We start from the raw sequence: 16,465 nt of genomic DNA on the forward strand, positions 1-16,465 counted from the left end.
ACGTCCCATCAACAGGATTTGTTAAGAAGTCATGAAGCCTTCAGCGGCTTTGCTTGGTTCGGTCCTCGCCAGCAATGCCTCGGCCTACTGGCTGCCTGAGGCACTGGATGGTGTCAAGACCTGTGTGGTACCTAAGAACGAAACAGGACTGGACGACACTCCCAATATCGTGAATACCACGGCCGAATGTGGCGACAACTCCCGTGTGGTATTCGAGAAGGGTACTGCATACAGTCTATGGACTCCGTTGCAGCTGAAGTCCTTGACCAATGTCGAGTTCGTCTTCAATGGCAATGTGTCGTTGCCCGATAACGTCAGCTATGTCGAATCGGTGGTCGCTGACACCAGTGTCTACCCGGGTCGCTGGATCAATTTTCAAGGCACCAATGTCACGCTGACAGGTAGCGATGATCCAAAAGAGGGGTGGTTCATTGGTTCGTAGTTCAACAAGTGTATCTTGAACACGACTTACCAAATAACTAGGGCACGGAGAGCTGTGGTGGCCGGGCGGTGCTGAGAACAGCGTGAACAAGGGGCGACCGCACTTCTTCTCCTTGAAAGTCGAGTAAGAGAAGTACCATACTAAACAGGATCCTATGTCCACGAAATACTGAGAGTCATGCAGCTATCTCAGAGCAAGAAACCTGAAGGTCTGGAAACCAGTCGCATGGGTCTTCTCGATGGGAGGCAGTCATGTGTGGATGACAGACACTCTGATCGACGCAGGTTCAGATGATGGGTTCCCATTCAACACCGGTAGGCGACCACTGTCTCCCTGCTGACTGCTGCATATTAATGACATTATCCAAGACGGCATCGACATGTCAGCAAGCCACTCCCTCATCGACGGCTTCACCATCTACAACGGCGACGACCTGATCAACGTCGCCCCGCCCACAACGAATGTCACCGTACGGAACATGTACTCGTCCGGTGGCCACGGCATCGCCGTCTCCTGCGCCAGCGGGGCCGGGGGTGACTACCTCTTCGAGAACGCCGTAGTCGAGGACTCCCTCATCGGCGCGCGCTTCAAGGGCTCGCTCGGCACGACCTGCGACCTGCGCAACGTGACCTGGCGCAACTTCACCGTCCGCAACACGTCGTACCCCATCCACTTCATCGAAAACTACGTCGACCAGGAAAAGGGGGTGCCGCCGGGCCGTAATCTGAGTTTGGCCGCGTACGCGACGAACTTTAGATGGGAGAACTTCGTGGGGCAGACGGGGCAGATTCTGAAGGATGGTAGCTGTATCAGCGATCCTTGCTGGAGCGCAACGCTAGGTGAATATCTCTTCGACCCCCCATCTCGTCGTGTGTGTCATTGGACTAATAGCCATTGCAGGGGAGAGTACTGATAAAGGAATCTATCTGCTCTGTGCCGATGGAAAACACTGCAAGGACTTCCACTTCAGTAACATAGATCTCAAGGCTTATGTAAGTACAAGGATTGCCTGCCTATCCCAAAAGAACATGAAGGGAGTGCCGCATCGCTAACCAGATAACCAACACAGGAGGGAAAACCAGCCGAGATGGAATGCACTGGCCTGAATGGAATATCGGGTATGGGTATTGCATGTACCAACAGCACCATTGTCATGTCTTGAGTGTGAAAGAACCCAATTGTGCTCTCGTCCTTCCAGGACATGGCGGTCTAATTACAGCAGCGTACCCACTAGTCTATTTATCAAAATATATAATCTTACAGTCTATCAAAAGAATCTCCAAATCGAATCCGGGCCCTTCGTCTTCTTGAACCCACCGTACCATTTGCACAGAGGGTATAGTATCGCCAAGGCAGTTGCCCACAGGCCCCAGTATATCCAGATGTTTTCTACAACAAGAGCGGGTTGACCCGTGAACGGGTCCGTCTCGTCCGTTTCGCGACCAAAGAATCGCGCAAGAACGGCACCAGCAGAGAACAAGATGATTTGGTGAACAAGGTAGAAGAACAGGGCCGAAGTGCCGTAGGTAAGGAGGATGGTGAAGCGTTTAGTGACGCCAGATGGCAGAGCGCCAAATAGCGCAAGCAGGGAAAGGTTGACCGACATGGTGTAGGCAACGAATGCGACATCGGGTGGGTACTTGATGACGTAGAAGAACGAAGGGACGGAAGCCAAGTAGGGATTTCTATCAGGGTGGGCAATGTGTTCGGGCATGTGGAGGCAGCCTTCGGACAAGTTTCCAAAACGGAAGATTCTCGTGAAGGCAAAGAGAAGGAAGAAAGCCAGAGCGACCAAAAGGGTCGACGAGTTGAGCCGGGCGGGGGATAAGGGGCGGACCTGGACGAGGCGGCCGTACAGCAGACCCATGATGGCGAAGGAGAGCCAGGCCATGGGGGAAACACCGACATGATACGGCCCGACATGATGGGCCAGAACCAGATATCCACCATCGGGTTTCCGGGAGCGGTCATATCCTGGGTGGTGCTGGATTTCTCTGTTTGGCAATGGCCATGGGTGGGAGACAGCCAGACGTTCCACCATGCAGTGACGACCGCAAGGGCCACGAGGATGCCGTTGCTGAAATGCCAGGAGATGGCGATGGCGCGAGTTGATGCCTTATCGCTATTTCGGATGCCCTCCAAGCTGCTAACGAGCAACGGCGTTGTCTCGCCGCTCTCGTGGTTTCTTTTGAAGTAGTCTTTGAGGCATTGGGTCGTGGCTGTCTCGATCTTGTCGAGGAGGAGCCACAAGACACCTGCGAAAACGTAGTCAATGGCCAGGGCGAACAGTACAGCGTTGAGGAACCAGATCTTTCCTCCGGTGAATACGACCCCCATCAACACTGTGATGAGGGTCAAAACGGCCGCGCGGATGACGAAGTGGCGGAGCATCTGGTATGTCGACCAGCCCAGTCGCGTGCGTGACCGTCCGAAGTACACGACCCCCATGCCCAAAAGAAAGGTGAAACCGGGGGCGCAGAGGTGAGTGAAGGTTCTGATGATGTAGCCGATGGGGCGATTCCATTCAGAGACCGGCGTGCTGTCGCCCTCGGATTCATGCGCTTGTCCGTGGTCCCAGGACCGTATAGCCACGACGGCATGATCCATAGCCATCAGGACCATGAGCGTACCCCGTAGCAAGTCGGGGGGCAAGCACTCGAGTTGTGCTTGCCGGGGGCGCGGAGGTCTTCAACGCGTTGCCGTTGCTCGACGGTGTAGGACCATTATTAGCAGCTCCATTGGGATTTTCGCTGTCATGGCTGACGGACGGTGCGTTTTCCACAGCTGCCGAGGACTCAAAGTTCGTCTCTTGGAGGGCCCGGTCCCGACGCGCTTCTGCGCGGCCTGACGTATCGTCGTTTGTCGCCATACCGGCAGATATGCAATACTCACGACAGCCTTTCAGAAGGAAGAAACAGACCAGACGGGTATATATAACATGATTAAAAAGCAGTTCATTCTGAGACAGCGAACTCACGGCTTCTTCGGTGATTTCAAAGCAAAGCAGGTTACGTAACGCTAGCGACTTAAGAGTGGCCCGAACGCATTCCTGCAGGGGTCGTTCAGGCATTTCAGGTAAGAGCTAACAGAAGCCATCGTCTTGAAATTAGGCAGCCCGTGGTATTATGGGCTGGCTCGGACCCCGGCCAGCGAGCGCTACGCAAAGTAAAGCCAATTGCCAATGCTGCGTTTGCTGGGACGCTCTCCTGGTGGGTGTCACATTGCCAGCGTGGCGTGGCAACTGGTGATTGCTCTCCAGAGTCCTGCCGCCTATGATACACTTCTGGCATTGGAGCGCTGATAGCAGATTCAGGATGGCAGCTCTGATCTCAAGGAAAGCGTACGTGAATACACTGGATAAAAGTGATTCGAGGTTGTGCTGACGATGGAATATAAAATTTGGAGGGTGTTGTTTTCTTTAATCAATGCTTCCCCAGATTTCAGATTCCCGGCGTGATGCAGCTGAGCCGCACCGCACCGCACCGCACCACACTAACTATGACCGGCTATCTCCGGCTTTGGAGCTCCCAAGCTTCCAAGAGCTTCCCCCCTCCGTCGTGACCTCGGCCAACCTTCAATTGCCAACGACCAGCAGCTCAACAAGAGACTAGCAACGAACATATACCGGCCGAAGAACCCGTCCTCGGCCGCGATGAACTCACAATGGCTTCCGTGCGACCCATGATCCAACTCGCCGCCCGCCAACGGGTGGCTTTGCGCGCCCCCTACCTACGATGTTATGCGACAGCCTCCGACGTCAAGAATCCGCGACCGGCCTCCAACAACCACATACGACTCGTCGAAGTCGGGCCGCGGGATGGCCTCCAGAATGAGAAGAAGTCCATCTCGAGCGAGACCAAGATCGAATTGATCAACAGGCTGGCGAAAGCCGGCCTGACCACGGTCGAGGCGGGCTCTTTCGTCTCTCCGAAATGGGTACCTCAGGTATGGCCAGCACAAACCACACTCTCCGCCTGCGTGGAGCCCGCATCTTACTAACCGTACTACGCAGATGGATGGCTCGAGTGAGATTATGAAGCATCTCCTTGGGCAGCGAATCTCGGCCCCTACACCCGTCACCTATTCCTTTCTCGCGCCGAATGTGAAAGGCCTCGAGAATGCCAAGGCAATCCTCGAAGAGCACGCCGGGTCGTACTTGACGCAAGCCGAAACCCTCGCAGGGACAGACAAGACTGGAAAGCCAGCAGTAGAGCTGGCCGTCTTTGCCGCCGCGACCGAGACCTTTTCCCAGAAGAACCTCAACTGCGACATTGCGACTTCCCTCGAGCGGTTCGCACCGGTGATCCAAGGGGCCAAGAACATGGGTCTCCGCGCCCGTGCCTACATCTCGGTCGTGCTGGGCTGTCCCTTCGAGGGCTACGATGTCGACCCCCACAAGGTCGCAGAGATTGCCACTTCTCTACTGGAGATGGGCGCCGACGAGATCTCGCTCGGCGACACGACGGGCATGGGCACGGCGCCCCGCACGCAGGAGCTCCTGCGCTGCATGGCGGCGGCGGGCATCCGCAACGAGGACATCGCGATGCACTTCCACGACACGTACGGCCAGGCGCTGGTGAACACGGCCATCTCGCTCGAGCACGGCATCCGGACCTTTGACAGCTCGGTGGGCGGGCTCGGCGGCTGCCCCTACAGCCCCGGGGCCACGGGCAACGTGGCGACGGAGAACATGGTCTACTTCCTGGAAAGCCTCGGCATGGACACCGGCGTCAGCCTGGATGCGGTCGCGGACATTGGCGACTGGATCACCAGGGAGATTGGCAAGCCCAACGATTCCGCTGTTGGTAAGGCGGTCTTGGGCGCGCGTAGAAATGCCACCTCGAAGACTGTCTAAGTATGTGTGCATAGCTAAACCACCCGATTTAGAAAGAAATGCACAGTAAACATCATAGTAGTCATCTCCACAATTCTTGCGATCGTGACCTAGCTGATGAGGTACCGTCACCCAAACCACATGTCCGCGAGCAGTCGGATCAAGACACGAGTTTAGCTTGTAAATATACCTGCCATGTTCCAATGATTACTTAGGTAGGGACATGAGGGAACTGCTGCGACAACTTATGCAAAGTACGTAGCTGTAAAGCCCCATATACTCCGTGACTACCGTTTTGGCTGTTGTCTTCTGGTGGTTTATATGACGCTACTGTAGAGCTCCAGAGTCCATACTTAGCTACAATTCACCAACAGCCAACACAGTAGCTCACCACAGAATGATTGAACACTGGTTCTTCAAGTACACCCACGATATGCTTGAACGATTGAAACATATAAAGTGAATTCCTACCTGCAAATACAGTGACCGAGGAATAGGTGCAAGAGTCATGCGGTACGAAGGCGAGGGTGAGAGGCTGGAGATGGTTGGCCTGGTTTTGGATTTGGATCTGAGCTCCTTGCCTGAATCAGCGTTAGCGCAGTCTGGCGGCTAAGCCTCCCAGGCCTTCTGCCCAGGCCATGCCCAGGCCATGCCCATTGCTCATTGCCAGGAAACCCGACGTCAACGCTCTAGTGCGACTGGTCGGTGGAAGCTCCAACGGACTACAGTGCATGCCTGTCTGAAGCTTGCCGTGCTTTGATCTTCCAACCATCGACAAGAGCACTTTATCTGCTCCCCCTCGACATCCCGCCCCTCATCGTCGCTCCCAGACGACCTGCAGAGCTTCGAGCTCCCGTACTTCAATCCGAATCCCTCTTCCTATTGATAGCATCTCCCTCCCGCCTTTCGCAGCCATGTCGCTCGACCCCCGCGAGTCGTCCTCCTACTCGGTCGTGCCGCGCCTTCGGTACAACACCGTCGGCGGTGTCAACGGCCCGCTGGTCATCCTCGACAATGTCAAGTTCCCCAGATACAACGAGATCGTCAGTCTGACGCTTCCCGATGGAACTGTCAGATCCGGTCAGGTCCTGGAAGCTCGAGGTCAGTAATTATAGTGGGCAGGATGCGGCTTAAAACACCCGTACGCGCGATATATAGACAGCAGCCGTACTGACCAAGCTGCGTACATTAGGAAACCGAGCTGTCGTGCAGGTGTTCGAGGGCACCACCGGTATCGATGTCAAGAAGACCAAGGTCGAGTTCACTGGCGAGAGCTTGAAGCTCGGCGTCTCTGAGGATATGCTGGGTCGTATCTTCGATGGTTCGGGACGCGCTATCGACAAGGGACCCAAGGTGCTCGCCGAGGAGTACCTGGACATCAACGGAAGTCCCATCAACCCTTACTCCCGAGTAAGTATACACACGAACCACCGCCCCGGCGGCCTCTCCGTCGTACAAGTTTCGGCTGCTTACACGATACTAGGTTTACCCCGAGGAGATGATTTCCACCGGTATCTCGACCATCGACACCATGAACTCGATTGCCCGTGGCCAAAAGATTCCCATTTTCTCGGCTGCCGGTCTTCCTCACAACGAGATTGCCGCCCAGATTTGCCGACAGGCCGGTCTGGTCAAGCAAGCTCAGCAGAAGGGCGCCACCAACAAGGGCGTCCACGACGACCACGAAGACAACTTCGCCATTGTCTTCGCCGCCATGGGTGTTAACTTGGAGACGGCCCGATTCTTCACTCGGGATTTCGAAGAGAACGGCAGTCTGGAGCGTGTCACTCTGTTCCTTAACCTTGCCAACGATCCTACGTAAGTTGATGGCCTTGCTGATGATGCCCTTGCTGTAACTTGATCGCTAATGATGCCACCACAGAATCGAACGTATTATTACACCTCGTCTGGCGCTGACGACCGCCGAATACTACGCTTACCAGCTGGAGAAGCACGTCCTGGTCATTCTTACCGATTTGACCGCCTACTGTGACGCTCTGCGTGAGGTCTCGGCCGCCCGAGAAGAAGTGCCCGGTCGACGTGGTTACCCCGGTTACATGTACACGGATTTGTCCACCATCTACGAACGCGCTGGTCGTGTCGAGGGACGCAATGGATCCATCACTCAGATCCCCATTCTGACCATGCCTAACGACGATATCACACATCCTATTCCCGATTTGACGGGATACATTACCGAGGGCCAGATTTACGTCGATCGTCAACTCGACAACCGTGGCATCTACCCGCCCATCAACGTGCTGCCGTCTCTGTCCCGTCTGATGAAGTCTGCCATTGGTGAGGGTATGACGCGCAAGGACCACGGTGATGTGTCCAACCAGCTGTACGCCAAGTACGCTATCGGTCGTGATGCTGCGGCCATGAAGGCAGTCGTCGGTGAGGAGGCTCTGTCGTCGGAGGACAAGCTCTCTCTGGAGTTCTTGGACAAGTTTGAGCGCAACTTTGTCGCACAGGGTGCTTACGAGTCCCGAAGCATCTACGAGTCCCTGGATATTGCGTGGAGCCTGCTGCGCATCTACCCCAAGGAGCTTCTGAACCGTATCCCGGCCAAGGTTATCCAGGAGTTCTACCAGCGCTCGGCGGCCGAGCGCAAAGGCAAGAACAAGGCCCACCCGGAGGACGAGGCCGCACAGCAGCAGGAACAGCAACAGGAGGAGAACTTGATTGACGCATAAGGGACGAAATAGGAGGTGCTGCGCGCGTGTGTATGGTATAAGTCTCTGTAGAATGGATAATTGACGTACAATGGTTGATCTGGTAGTTGCTCCCGTGCTGATGTGAAAGGGTCCAGAGAGGGAAGCACATAGTTGGTCTTTTACGACTGACCCCTCAATGGTATAGCATTGTCATAGCATGGTTAGTTTATCGATTTTGCCTGTTTGGTATTGACATCTTTCCTTTGATGAATCTGAAACTTTGTTGCTCTGCTTCAAGTAGCAGGTATCATTTACTCCGTACTGGGAGCAACCTTGGTTTCTGTCTGGAAGTCCACACCCATATCTCGACTCTTATAGGTCGTCTGGCTGTATCCACACGACTTTCACCTGGATACATTCGTTCTACAAGTGGGTTCCGGGTCCTGTGTGAAAGCTTCTTCGTCAGCGCCTTCGGACCGAAATATACCAGTAGTATATGTTCTCGGGTCTACTGCGAGGCAGTAACAGAAAGCAGATTGCAAGGCGAACGTGACAAGGGCGAGCTGTGGTGGCCGGCGTTGAGTGTGCAGATGTCATCTGACGGGCCCAATACGCAACATCACTTGGAAGCTTCCCTTGCTGCTGGGTGCATGTACTGTACATATCTTGCAGCGAAGATGTTACTCTGTTGACGACTACGCTAGGCTGCTACATTCCTCCATCTCCGATGGACATTGATAATACATAGGTCGCACAAAGTCGGCCTCATGACCAAGCTGAATTGGATGCTAGGGAGACGGGCTACATACATACATACACGAAAGTCACAAACCCAGCCACCTGTTTCCCGTGTGACAGACCATGGTAGAAGCGAGGCCTGAAGGTGAAGAAAGCGGGGAGCGCCAGCCATTCCCGTCGTGCCGTTTCACACATCGTGTTGCCAAGATTGCTTGGATTTTCCGGGGTTTGGGGCCTTACCCCGCATCCGACCAGCTTGACCCCGACATGGCCCCCCGGTAGGTCAGGTGTAAAATGTCTCTCTCCGGGACGGTGAGTTAGGTAGAGAATTAGACTCCCTGGTCTCCTGTGCCCTGTTGGACTGGACGGGCTAAAGGCGGCCGAGGAAGGATTGAGGCACTATGCATCTCTCGTCATTCTTATTGAGACACTCTCCCTGCTGCTCGGGTAGAGACATATGGTATCTCCCCTTCAGCAGGGGATCGAGACGGGAGCTACACGAGTGCTTTTCACGCACGTTTGAGGCATGCTTAGTCGGTGGTATGGTATGTGTGTGTGTGTACCTTTGCTGGGGGGGGGAATGAGGAAGAAGCAATGAGTCGCAGGATGTCGCAGGTGTAGTAGTATGTAGTTATAGTTCGGTAAGTCAGTGTGGTAGGGTTGCATGGTGAGAGTCGTGCAACCTTGACACACCTTGCTGTATGTAAGGCACATGAACTACGACGAGCTGTAGCCTGGAGCCTGACCGTTGCCATTCCGAGGGATCCAAACAAGACGACGAACCACGCCGCGGCGGGTGAGTCGATGACGATCGTCGGCCCTAGGTTAGATCCTGCCATTGCTCGGGAAATGACCCGCAATCCCCCCCCCAATTGTCTCTACGCGTTGAAAATTGTCACGGACTAACACTGATGCCTGGCACACTCGTGCGTGTTATGCAAATGTAGACGTGCGAATAGACTACGAAGGTTGAAAAAACAGACAAACGGTTTTCTTCCAGAAGATGCCTGACTTCGTCAATGTCGTTTTTCAGACAAAGCTTGTACTCAGTTCATCTCTCGAAATAGGCAGGTAATAATAAATCCATACGCTCCAGTCACATCTCGTGGCCCCCCTTGCCTACTATCGGCATGCTGACCATCGGTTACGTCGTTAGCCTTTACCCCAACTTTTCGGCGGGGAGAGGAGGAGGAGGGAGAAAGCGGAGTAAGTCGAGTAGATTCCGGCCGGGGAGACCCAGGACGTGTGTTAGCTCGAGCCCAGGTTGCATTTGCCCTCGATCCTGGTAGGTAACAATACGATGCATACAGTACATACAGACTACCACCTCTGCACCTGCAGCCGGGTCGACTAGAGCGAGAGGGATATGCCAGAGAGTAAAGGAACAACAGGCCAATGGCAGCCGGCTGGTATTGGTGGATCGACAGTGAGTGGCCGGCGGCGTGCTTGGAAGCTTAATATTAAAAGTGACATGTCTCCCCCGTGTTTCCCGTTGTCTTATGCTTGTCCTGCCTCTTCTTCCCCAGACTCTGCGAAGCGGGTTTCTGTCACGTCAACATAGTCCATTGTCTGTGCTGCATCTTCTTCCTCGACTTGGCTCTAGGTATCTTTCCATTCAATTGCAAAGAGAACAAAAAGGCCGCCCACCTGCCAATTGAGTGAGTAAAAGCACGCGGTTCCCAGGTAGTGTTACTCATCAGCCACTACTAGCCAACGCCAGAGCCAGCGCCAACTCCCAGATATCCACCCGTGCTGTCCTTTTTGCATTTTTGGTACCTTTCTTCCTTCCGCACGGTTCATCTCCCCGGTAACGCGGTATACATCGAAGTCATCACGATGCATCTGAACGCCCACCTCGCCGCCTTGGGGGCTGCCCTGTTGCTCCCCGCGGCCTCTGCGCAGACCTACGGCGGAGGAGGGTCCAAGGGCCCCGGCCCGGACAAGGACGGGCTCTACTGGATCAAGAGCGAGGGCCTGCAGGCCGCCTTCATCACGTACGGCGCGTCGCTGACGCACCTGCTGCTCAACGACCAGTACGGCATCCCGCGCGACGTCGTCGCCGGCTTCGACAACGCCACCTACTACGAGCTGGACAAGCAGCACAACCACTTTGGCGGCGTGCCCGGCCGGTACGCCAACCGCATCAAGAACAGCACCTTCGAGCTCGACGGGCAGTCCTATCACATCAGCCCCAACGAGAACCCCACCGCCGACGCGCCCCTGGGCGCCGACACCCTGCACGGCGGCAAGGACGGCTGGGACTGGCGCAACTTCACCGTCGTCGCGCACACCGACGACAGCATCACCTTCACCATCGTGGACCCGGACGGCAAGGAGGGCTTCCCCGGCGAGGTCGTCTCGTACATCACCTACACCGTGACGGACTTGACCTGGGACTTCAAGATGGTCGCCCTGGCCACGACCAAGAAGACGCCTATCATGCTGAGCAGCCACGTTTACTGGAACCTCGACGGCTTCGCCAACAACGAGACCAGCACCGTCCTCAACCACACCTTCCACCTGCCCTACAGCGGCCAGCGCGTCGGCGTCGACAACATCCTCATCCCCACCGGCGACATCCTCGCCAACAAGGAGGGCTCCGTCAACGACTTCTGGTCCGCGCCCAAGCAGATTGGCGCCAGCTTCGACGACCCCGAGCTTAAGGGCAACTGCGGTTTCAACTGCACTGGCTACGGTATGTTTTGATTAGTAGACTTACATCTTTGTTTCATGGCTCTCTGATGACTGATCCTCCTTTCTATTACAGACAACTGCTGGCTCGTGAACCGCGCCCAGAACGGCCCCTACGACTGGCGCAGCGACGGCTACGTGGCGCGCCTGCACTCGGCCTGGTCGGGCATCCAGCTGGACGTCTACTCGGACCAGGAGGCCTTCCAGCTGTACTCGTGCAACGGGCAGAACGGGTCGGTGACGCTCAAGACGACGCAGGGCTTGCACGACAACGCCGACTTCCCCCGCACCATCCCCCAGTACGGCTGCGTCGTCATGGAGGTCGAGGACTGGATCGACGCCATCAACCAGCCCGCCTGGGGCCGCCAGGACAAGCAGATCTTCACGCCCGGCGGCGACCCGTACGTGCTCCAGGCCAGCTACCGCTTCAGCATCAACGGCACTTCGTCGAAGTAAACCGAAAAGGGCGGAGGAACTGAAAAGATCAGGCCCGAAAGAATAATATGGTTGTGCCCTTCTTTCGCGGAGCTGGCAATAGATAGATAGCCAGCTCTTAGTATCTAAAACTTAATACATATGCATTGCACAATGTACATCCTTCTTACCAAAATGTGACCAGCTCCTTCACTTGCCCATTACTTCAATTTCAATCTCATATCCGTGTAGGCAAGTCTCGAGTGGATAAAAAGGTATAAGGAACGCAAAATATAAGAACAGGAAAAAGACGAAAAAGACGAAAAAAGAAAGGTCGATCATATCTCAGTTTATGAGATGCATCAGGAATTGAGCCCGATGCGGGGGTCGAACCCGCAGCCTTGAGATTAAGAGTCTCACGCTCTACCGATTGAGCTAACCAGGCAGATCGTTGTTTGTTGAAGATTATCTCGCTTATGACACGATAAGTATGGCGTAGGCGACGACCATCAAGAGTGTTTGGGACTTGGACAAATAAATGGGGCCATAAGTCAGTCCGTCCATCTTCAGGTTGGGTTACTTTAAGGTAGGAGACGCAAATATTACCTGAGAATACTATAGAATAGGAAACGCTAAGCTTAGAGATATTTCTCATTTTCGGTCAGTATTGAGATTTAAAGACGCATTATATGTGAGGTGGTAACTCTCTAGTTCAGGCTTGGAAAACGGGCCAGGAGCTACAGGTAGTATGGTGAAGGATCACTTGCCCCAGCCATACGCAGCGATCAGTCTACCCGGAACTGACAATGCCACAGTTCATGCGACTAGTCGCATCATTTCATTGCAAATTATAGTAAGGGTGGAGGAGGCTGGCTATGCTGTTGCGAATCGGTCTACTGAATGTGGCAATCAGTGCTTGAGCTGTTCCGCGTAGCCTTGGTCATTCGAATCCAGAACGTATCATCCATAAACAAAATGTCGTAGCAACCCAATGAACAAGGAAGAATTCTCCTTGTTCACCTTTGAATGCCCTGGGTTAGGTTCAAAAGCCTTATGAGGACGGACAAAGCCTATTCGCCTTGAAGTAGGCGAGGAACAATGGCTTTGTTCGTACACTCGTATAATTACAATTACCTAGTCGTTGGATCTCGGAACACTGCTGATTCTGGGTCAAAGGGCTATTGCGTAGAAGTGAAACCTGGCTACCTTACTCACGTACAAGTGTATAGTCTAGTACCGAGACACAGTTGTACTTCTGATCGTTGCAATCAGACACAAGAAGCAAATGTTCGCAATGGCTTGCCGACCCCCACGAAGAGAGACGTTCGAGCCGGTCCCTTACGATGAACAATCGGCTGAGAAATCAGACGACTCTTTCGACTCTCACTCTGATCTTGACCACAGCATCAGGGAGGCCAAAATCCCCCTCCCCCTTCCTGCTCCTACCCCTACTCCTTCTACCCCTGACACTACTACTAATACCACGACTACCCCTGCTCGCAAGACAGAAGCGACATCCAATGTCCCCACTACCAGTTCCCCCAAAGCTAAGGGCTGGTGGGAGGAAGCCGCCCGCACCACCTGCGCCTGGACCAAGCTCGCCGACGCCCTCTCCCTCACCCCCGAGCAGACCGCCACGCTCCTAGCCGCCAAGCCCGTCGAATCCACCCTCTGGGCCTACGACGAGCGCTTCCTGCAGCCCCGTCTCCGAGCCACCACCACCACCACTGACGGTTCCGCCACCAAGCGCCAGCCCAGCAGCTGGCAAGACCGAGTAAAGCACGTCGTCCCCGTCGGCGCGAGCGCCTACAACCACCCCGAAGTCCACGCCCTGTGGGTGACGCACTTCACCGAAACCGCGGCGCGGCTGCGCAGCGACCCCCGGTACCTGGGCCGTCTGCAGCACGTGCACGCGTCGCTCGCGGCGTGGCGGATCCTGCTGTGGCTGTGGGACAACGACGAGGCCCGGGCGCTCGGGCTCGGCGGGCCGCTCGACTGGGGCACAGCGGTGCATGTGGTCGGGGTGCTGCTGGAGTATATCTACGACTTTGAGGACGAGAACGGGCTCTAGTCTAGGCACCAGAAGAGAGAAGGAAGGCAGCTAGTTAGGTAAGTGAGAACGGAAGCATCTATATAGTCAGAAAATGAATGTTGGGGTAAGGACTGTACGTGGTCGAGTGGCTGCGTGTACTTATAGAGTACTTAAAGTCGAAGAAATAGTCGATAAGAACACAGCAACAGAAAGCGTCGGCTTGGTATTTACAAGATCACCAAAAAAAATTATTGAATCGCTGACTTTCATGGTCTGATATTATATAATCTGTATAAGCAACACGTCAGGGTACCGATGCAGAGCATCTGTCCTCGTTACCCATGTTCTCTCTCGGACAGGCTACTCCTTTCAGGAGTATCGCAAACAACATAACCGCAAGTCTGTCCCGATATTGGAAAAAAAAACAAGCCAATTTGCTTTCATAGCTGATCCGTTCCTAGCTCGAAGTGCTTTCTCCAACTTGATCCAATCTTTCGACGCTCGCCCAAGCCGGTGTTTCCCATATTAATAATCCTGCCGCACATATATCACAGGCCCCTTATAGTGATGCCTCCCCACGGGTATATAGTAAGCCAGCGAAGCCGCGACCACGATGCCGCAGACCAGGATAGCCCAGTTCATGGTATCAGGTGCGGGATCAGCCACGGGCGGGAAAAAGTTCATGGTGAAGGCCAGGAGCAGGAACCCGATAGCCACAAGGTTGACCGGCAGCCCAGCCCGCCCGAGGGTGAAGTGCGCGGGCAGCAGCGGCTGCCGCCGTATTCGACGTAGCGCCATGCACGCCGTGCTGACGAGGTAGGATGATAATAGAGCGGCGATGCCCATGGATGCGAGCTGATTGTACGCGATGGTGGAGCCGACGTTAATGACGGACAGCAGGCTCGATACGACGCCCGTGAAGAGGATCGCGTTGAAGGGGATCTCGCGGATAGGGCCTCGAGCCGGCACGTGGGCGAAGACCCGGCGGAAGGGAAACCCGTTGTCCCGCGCGAAAGCGAAGAGCTGTCGGGACGCGGTCGCCATGTTGGCCGTGGCATTAGCGATGGACAATATGATCATGATCGAAACCATGGCGCTGGTCCCTTTGACGGAGCCTGTCATGTTGTAGTACAGTTGGATGAATGGAAAGCCGGTAGGAGTGTCGAGGAGATTGGACACATCGCTAATGTGGTAGCAGAAAGTACTATGCAGAACATAAGCTTCTTCATCCAACGTTGACCAGTGTGGTGGGTGATGTCGCTTACAGCACAGCGACAAAACCAAGGCCACCGTTGAGGACGATGGTGGCCATCATGGCTCGAGGCAAGGACTTGGACGCATTCCGAAGCTCCTCCGAAAGATGTACAGCAGAGTCTGATCCAATCAAAGCAGTAATTGGCGTGATTATCCCAATCAAGACAGAGAGACCCGAACTGTGCCAACCCCCTTGGTTCGTGAATTGAGTGAACACGTCCATTGAGGGACTGGGTTTAGGCCCCATGAACCACACAGGAATGATAAAGGCAAAGAAACCGGCCATGTGTAAGACGAAAGCGCACGTCTGCAGCCATGGCAATAGTCTGACACCAACAGTGTTCAAGACAACTAGCAGTATGGCGATCAGTATAGAGACCAGGGTACCATGCCAGTTTTGGAAAGTGTAGTTGGGATAGTTGAGAACGACGATGCCCTGGAGCTCGAGGGCGGCAAGGAAGCAGCCCGCGGCCGTACCGCACTGCCAGGCTAGAACGGACAGCCATCCCATAGTGTAGGATAGGAACTTCTGTGCCGAAGGCGGTGCGAATTCCGAGATCCAGTGATATTGGCCGCCCGCGGTTGGTGCCATGGATGCCATTTCGGCCATGCTGGCAATGACGAAGATGTAGCCACTAAATGATAGAATGTACATGTATATAAGGCCGGCGGTGCCTCCGTTGCCCAGGCCGAATGCTGCAGTCCTGGTGAAGTATAAGTTTATACCTTAATAAAAATGGTCTATAGCTACTCGCCCAAGAGCAACCTCCCATGTGCTCAAGAGAACCACGGTAAAGGAGAAGATGGAGAAGAACCTGAAATTGCGCTATAGGACATGTAGTTAGTTGAACGGGATATGGATCCAAGTGTTTTATCGGCGTCAACCTTACCCTGAGCAGCTGCTTCTTGCCCATGCGGTGCATATCGTGAACATCTCTCGAGGTGCCATCTTTCTCGCTAACCAATGAATCGTGGATCGCATCGGCCAAAATAACAGTTCCCTTTTTGTCCATCCTGGCCAATGGGTTGGAGTTGCAGCCGTTCCAAGGTCAAGCGGTACGTCGGTGGTTCAGGAGAGAGGGATCAATGCCTTATCCTCACCAGGCTTCGGGGGAATTAAGTCGTTGCCATCAATACTGCTGGGCATGACGGCCTTTGCACCCCTATATGACCGGCGCATGTTGCTTTTGAGTTGCATCAAGCACCCCAGAGCGGGGGATGTGAATGCAGCTAATATTGATGAGTGTGCCACGGGTTGCAGTACGAAATCTGCACATCCTAGAAAAGTACCCTAGATAGACGCAGAGTCGCACAGTCGCACATCAGTGCAACCCCAATCTGATCTAGGCATGCACTATTCGTATAGGCTATCATCATTGAGTATTGCATCACAGCCTTTAACC

At 54.5% G+C, this 16,465-nt stretch overlaps 7 protein-coding genes across 7 annotated transcripts; 5 read left to right on the top strand and 2 right to left on the bottom strand.

The window, feature by feature from the left end:
- Positions 1-31: 31 nt before the first annotated feature.
- Positions 32-1,604, top strand: PG986_009365 (pectin lyase fold/virulence factor; the record flags this gene model as incomplete). Its single annotated transcript, XM_066845587.1, has 6 exons — positions 32-434; positions 484-565; positions 626-756; positions 811-1,311; positions 1,343-1,434; positions 1,512-1,604. 6 exons carry the CDS (start codon positions 32-34, stop codon positions 1,602-1,604), a joined length of 1,302 nt encoding a protein of 433 aa, XP_066697985.1.
- A 105-nt stretch (positions 1,605-1,709) lies between these two features.
- On the bottom strand, positions 1,710-3,064 carry PG986_009366 (Membrane protein; the record flags this gene model as incomplete). The annotated part of the gene is made up of 2 exons (XM_066845588.1): positions 1,710-2,279; positions 2,345-3,064. 2 exons carry the CDS (start codon positions 3,062-3,064, stop codon positions 1,710-1,712), a joined length of 1,290 nt encoding a protein of 429 aa, XP_066697986.1.
- A 1,041-nt stretch (positions 3,065-4,105) lies between these two features.
- On the top strand, positions 4,106-5,297 carry PG986_009367 (hydroxymethylglutaryl-CoA lyase; the record flags this gene model as incomplete). The annotated part of the gene is made up of 2 exons (XM_066845589.1): positions 4,106-4,387; positions 4,455-5,297. 2 exons carry the CDS (start codon positions 4,106-4,108, stop codon positions 5,295-5,297), a joined length of 1,125 nt encoding a protein of 374 aa, XP_066697987.1.
- An 893-nt stretch (positions 5,298-6,190) lies between these two features.
- On the top strand, positions 6,191-7,972 carry PG986_009368 (Vacuolar ATP synthase subunit B; the record flags this gene model as incomplete). Its single annotated transcript, XM_066845590.1, has 4 exons — positions 6,191-6,377; positions 6,469-6,686; positions 6,760-7,094; positions 7,159-7,972. The coding sequence occupies 4 exons, from the start codon at positions 6,191-6,193 to the stop codon at positions 7,970-7,972; spliced, it is 1,554 nt and encodes a 517-aa protein (XP_066697988.1).
- Positions 7,973-10,507: 2,535 nt separating this feature from the next.
- On the top strand, positions 10,508-11,818 carry PG986_009369 (aldose 1-epimerase; the record flags this gene model as incomplete). Its single annotated transcript, XM_066845591.1, has 2 exons — positions 10,508-11,366; positions 11,439-11,818. The coding sequence occupies 2 exons, from the start codon at positions 10,508-10,510 to the stop codon at positions 11,816-11,818; spliced, it is 1,239 nt and encodes a 412-aa protein (XP_066697989.1).
- A 1,252-nt stretch (positions 11,819-13,070) lies between these two features.
- On the top strand, positions 13,071-13,847 carry PG986_009370 (uncharacterized protein; the record flags this gene model as incomplete). Its single annotated transcript, XM_066845592.1, has 1 exon — positions 13,071-13,847. The coding sequence occupies one exon, from the start codon at positions 13,071-13,073 to the stop codon at positions 13,845-13,847; it is 777 nt and encodes a 258-aa protein (XP_066697990.1).
- Positions 13,848-14,333: 486 nt separating this feature from the next.
- PG986_009371 (amino acid transporter) lies at positions 14,334-16,075 on the bottom strand (the record flags this gene model as incomplete). Its single annotated transcript, XM_066845593.1, has 4 exons — positions 14,334-15,012; positions 15,074-15,766; positions 15,878-15,888; positions 15,953-16,075. The coding sequence occupies 4 exons, from the start codon at positions 16,073-16,075 to the stop codon at positions 14,334-14,336; spliced, it is 1,506 nt and encodes a 501-aa protein (XP_066697991.1).
- Between the last annotated feature and the right edge of the window lie 390 nt (positions 16,076-16,465).

Source organism: Apiospora aurea (genome assembly GCF_038362705.1).
Source record: "Apiospora aurea strain CBS 24483 chromosome Unknown utg000006l_segment0_segment0, whole genome shotgun sequence".
Lineage (NCBI taxonomy): Eukaryota > Fungi > Ascomycota > Sordariomycetes > Amphisphaeriales > Apiosporaceae > Apiospora > Apiospora aurea.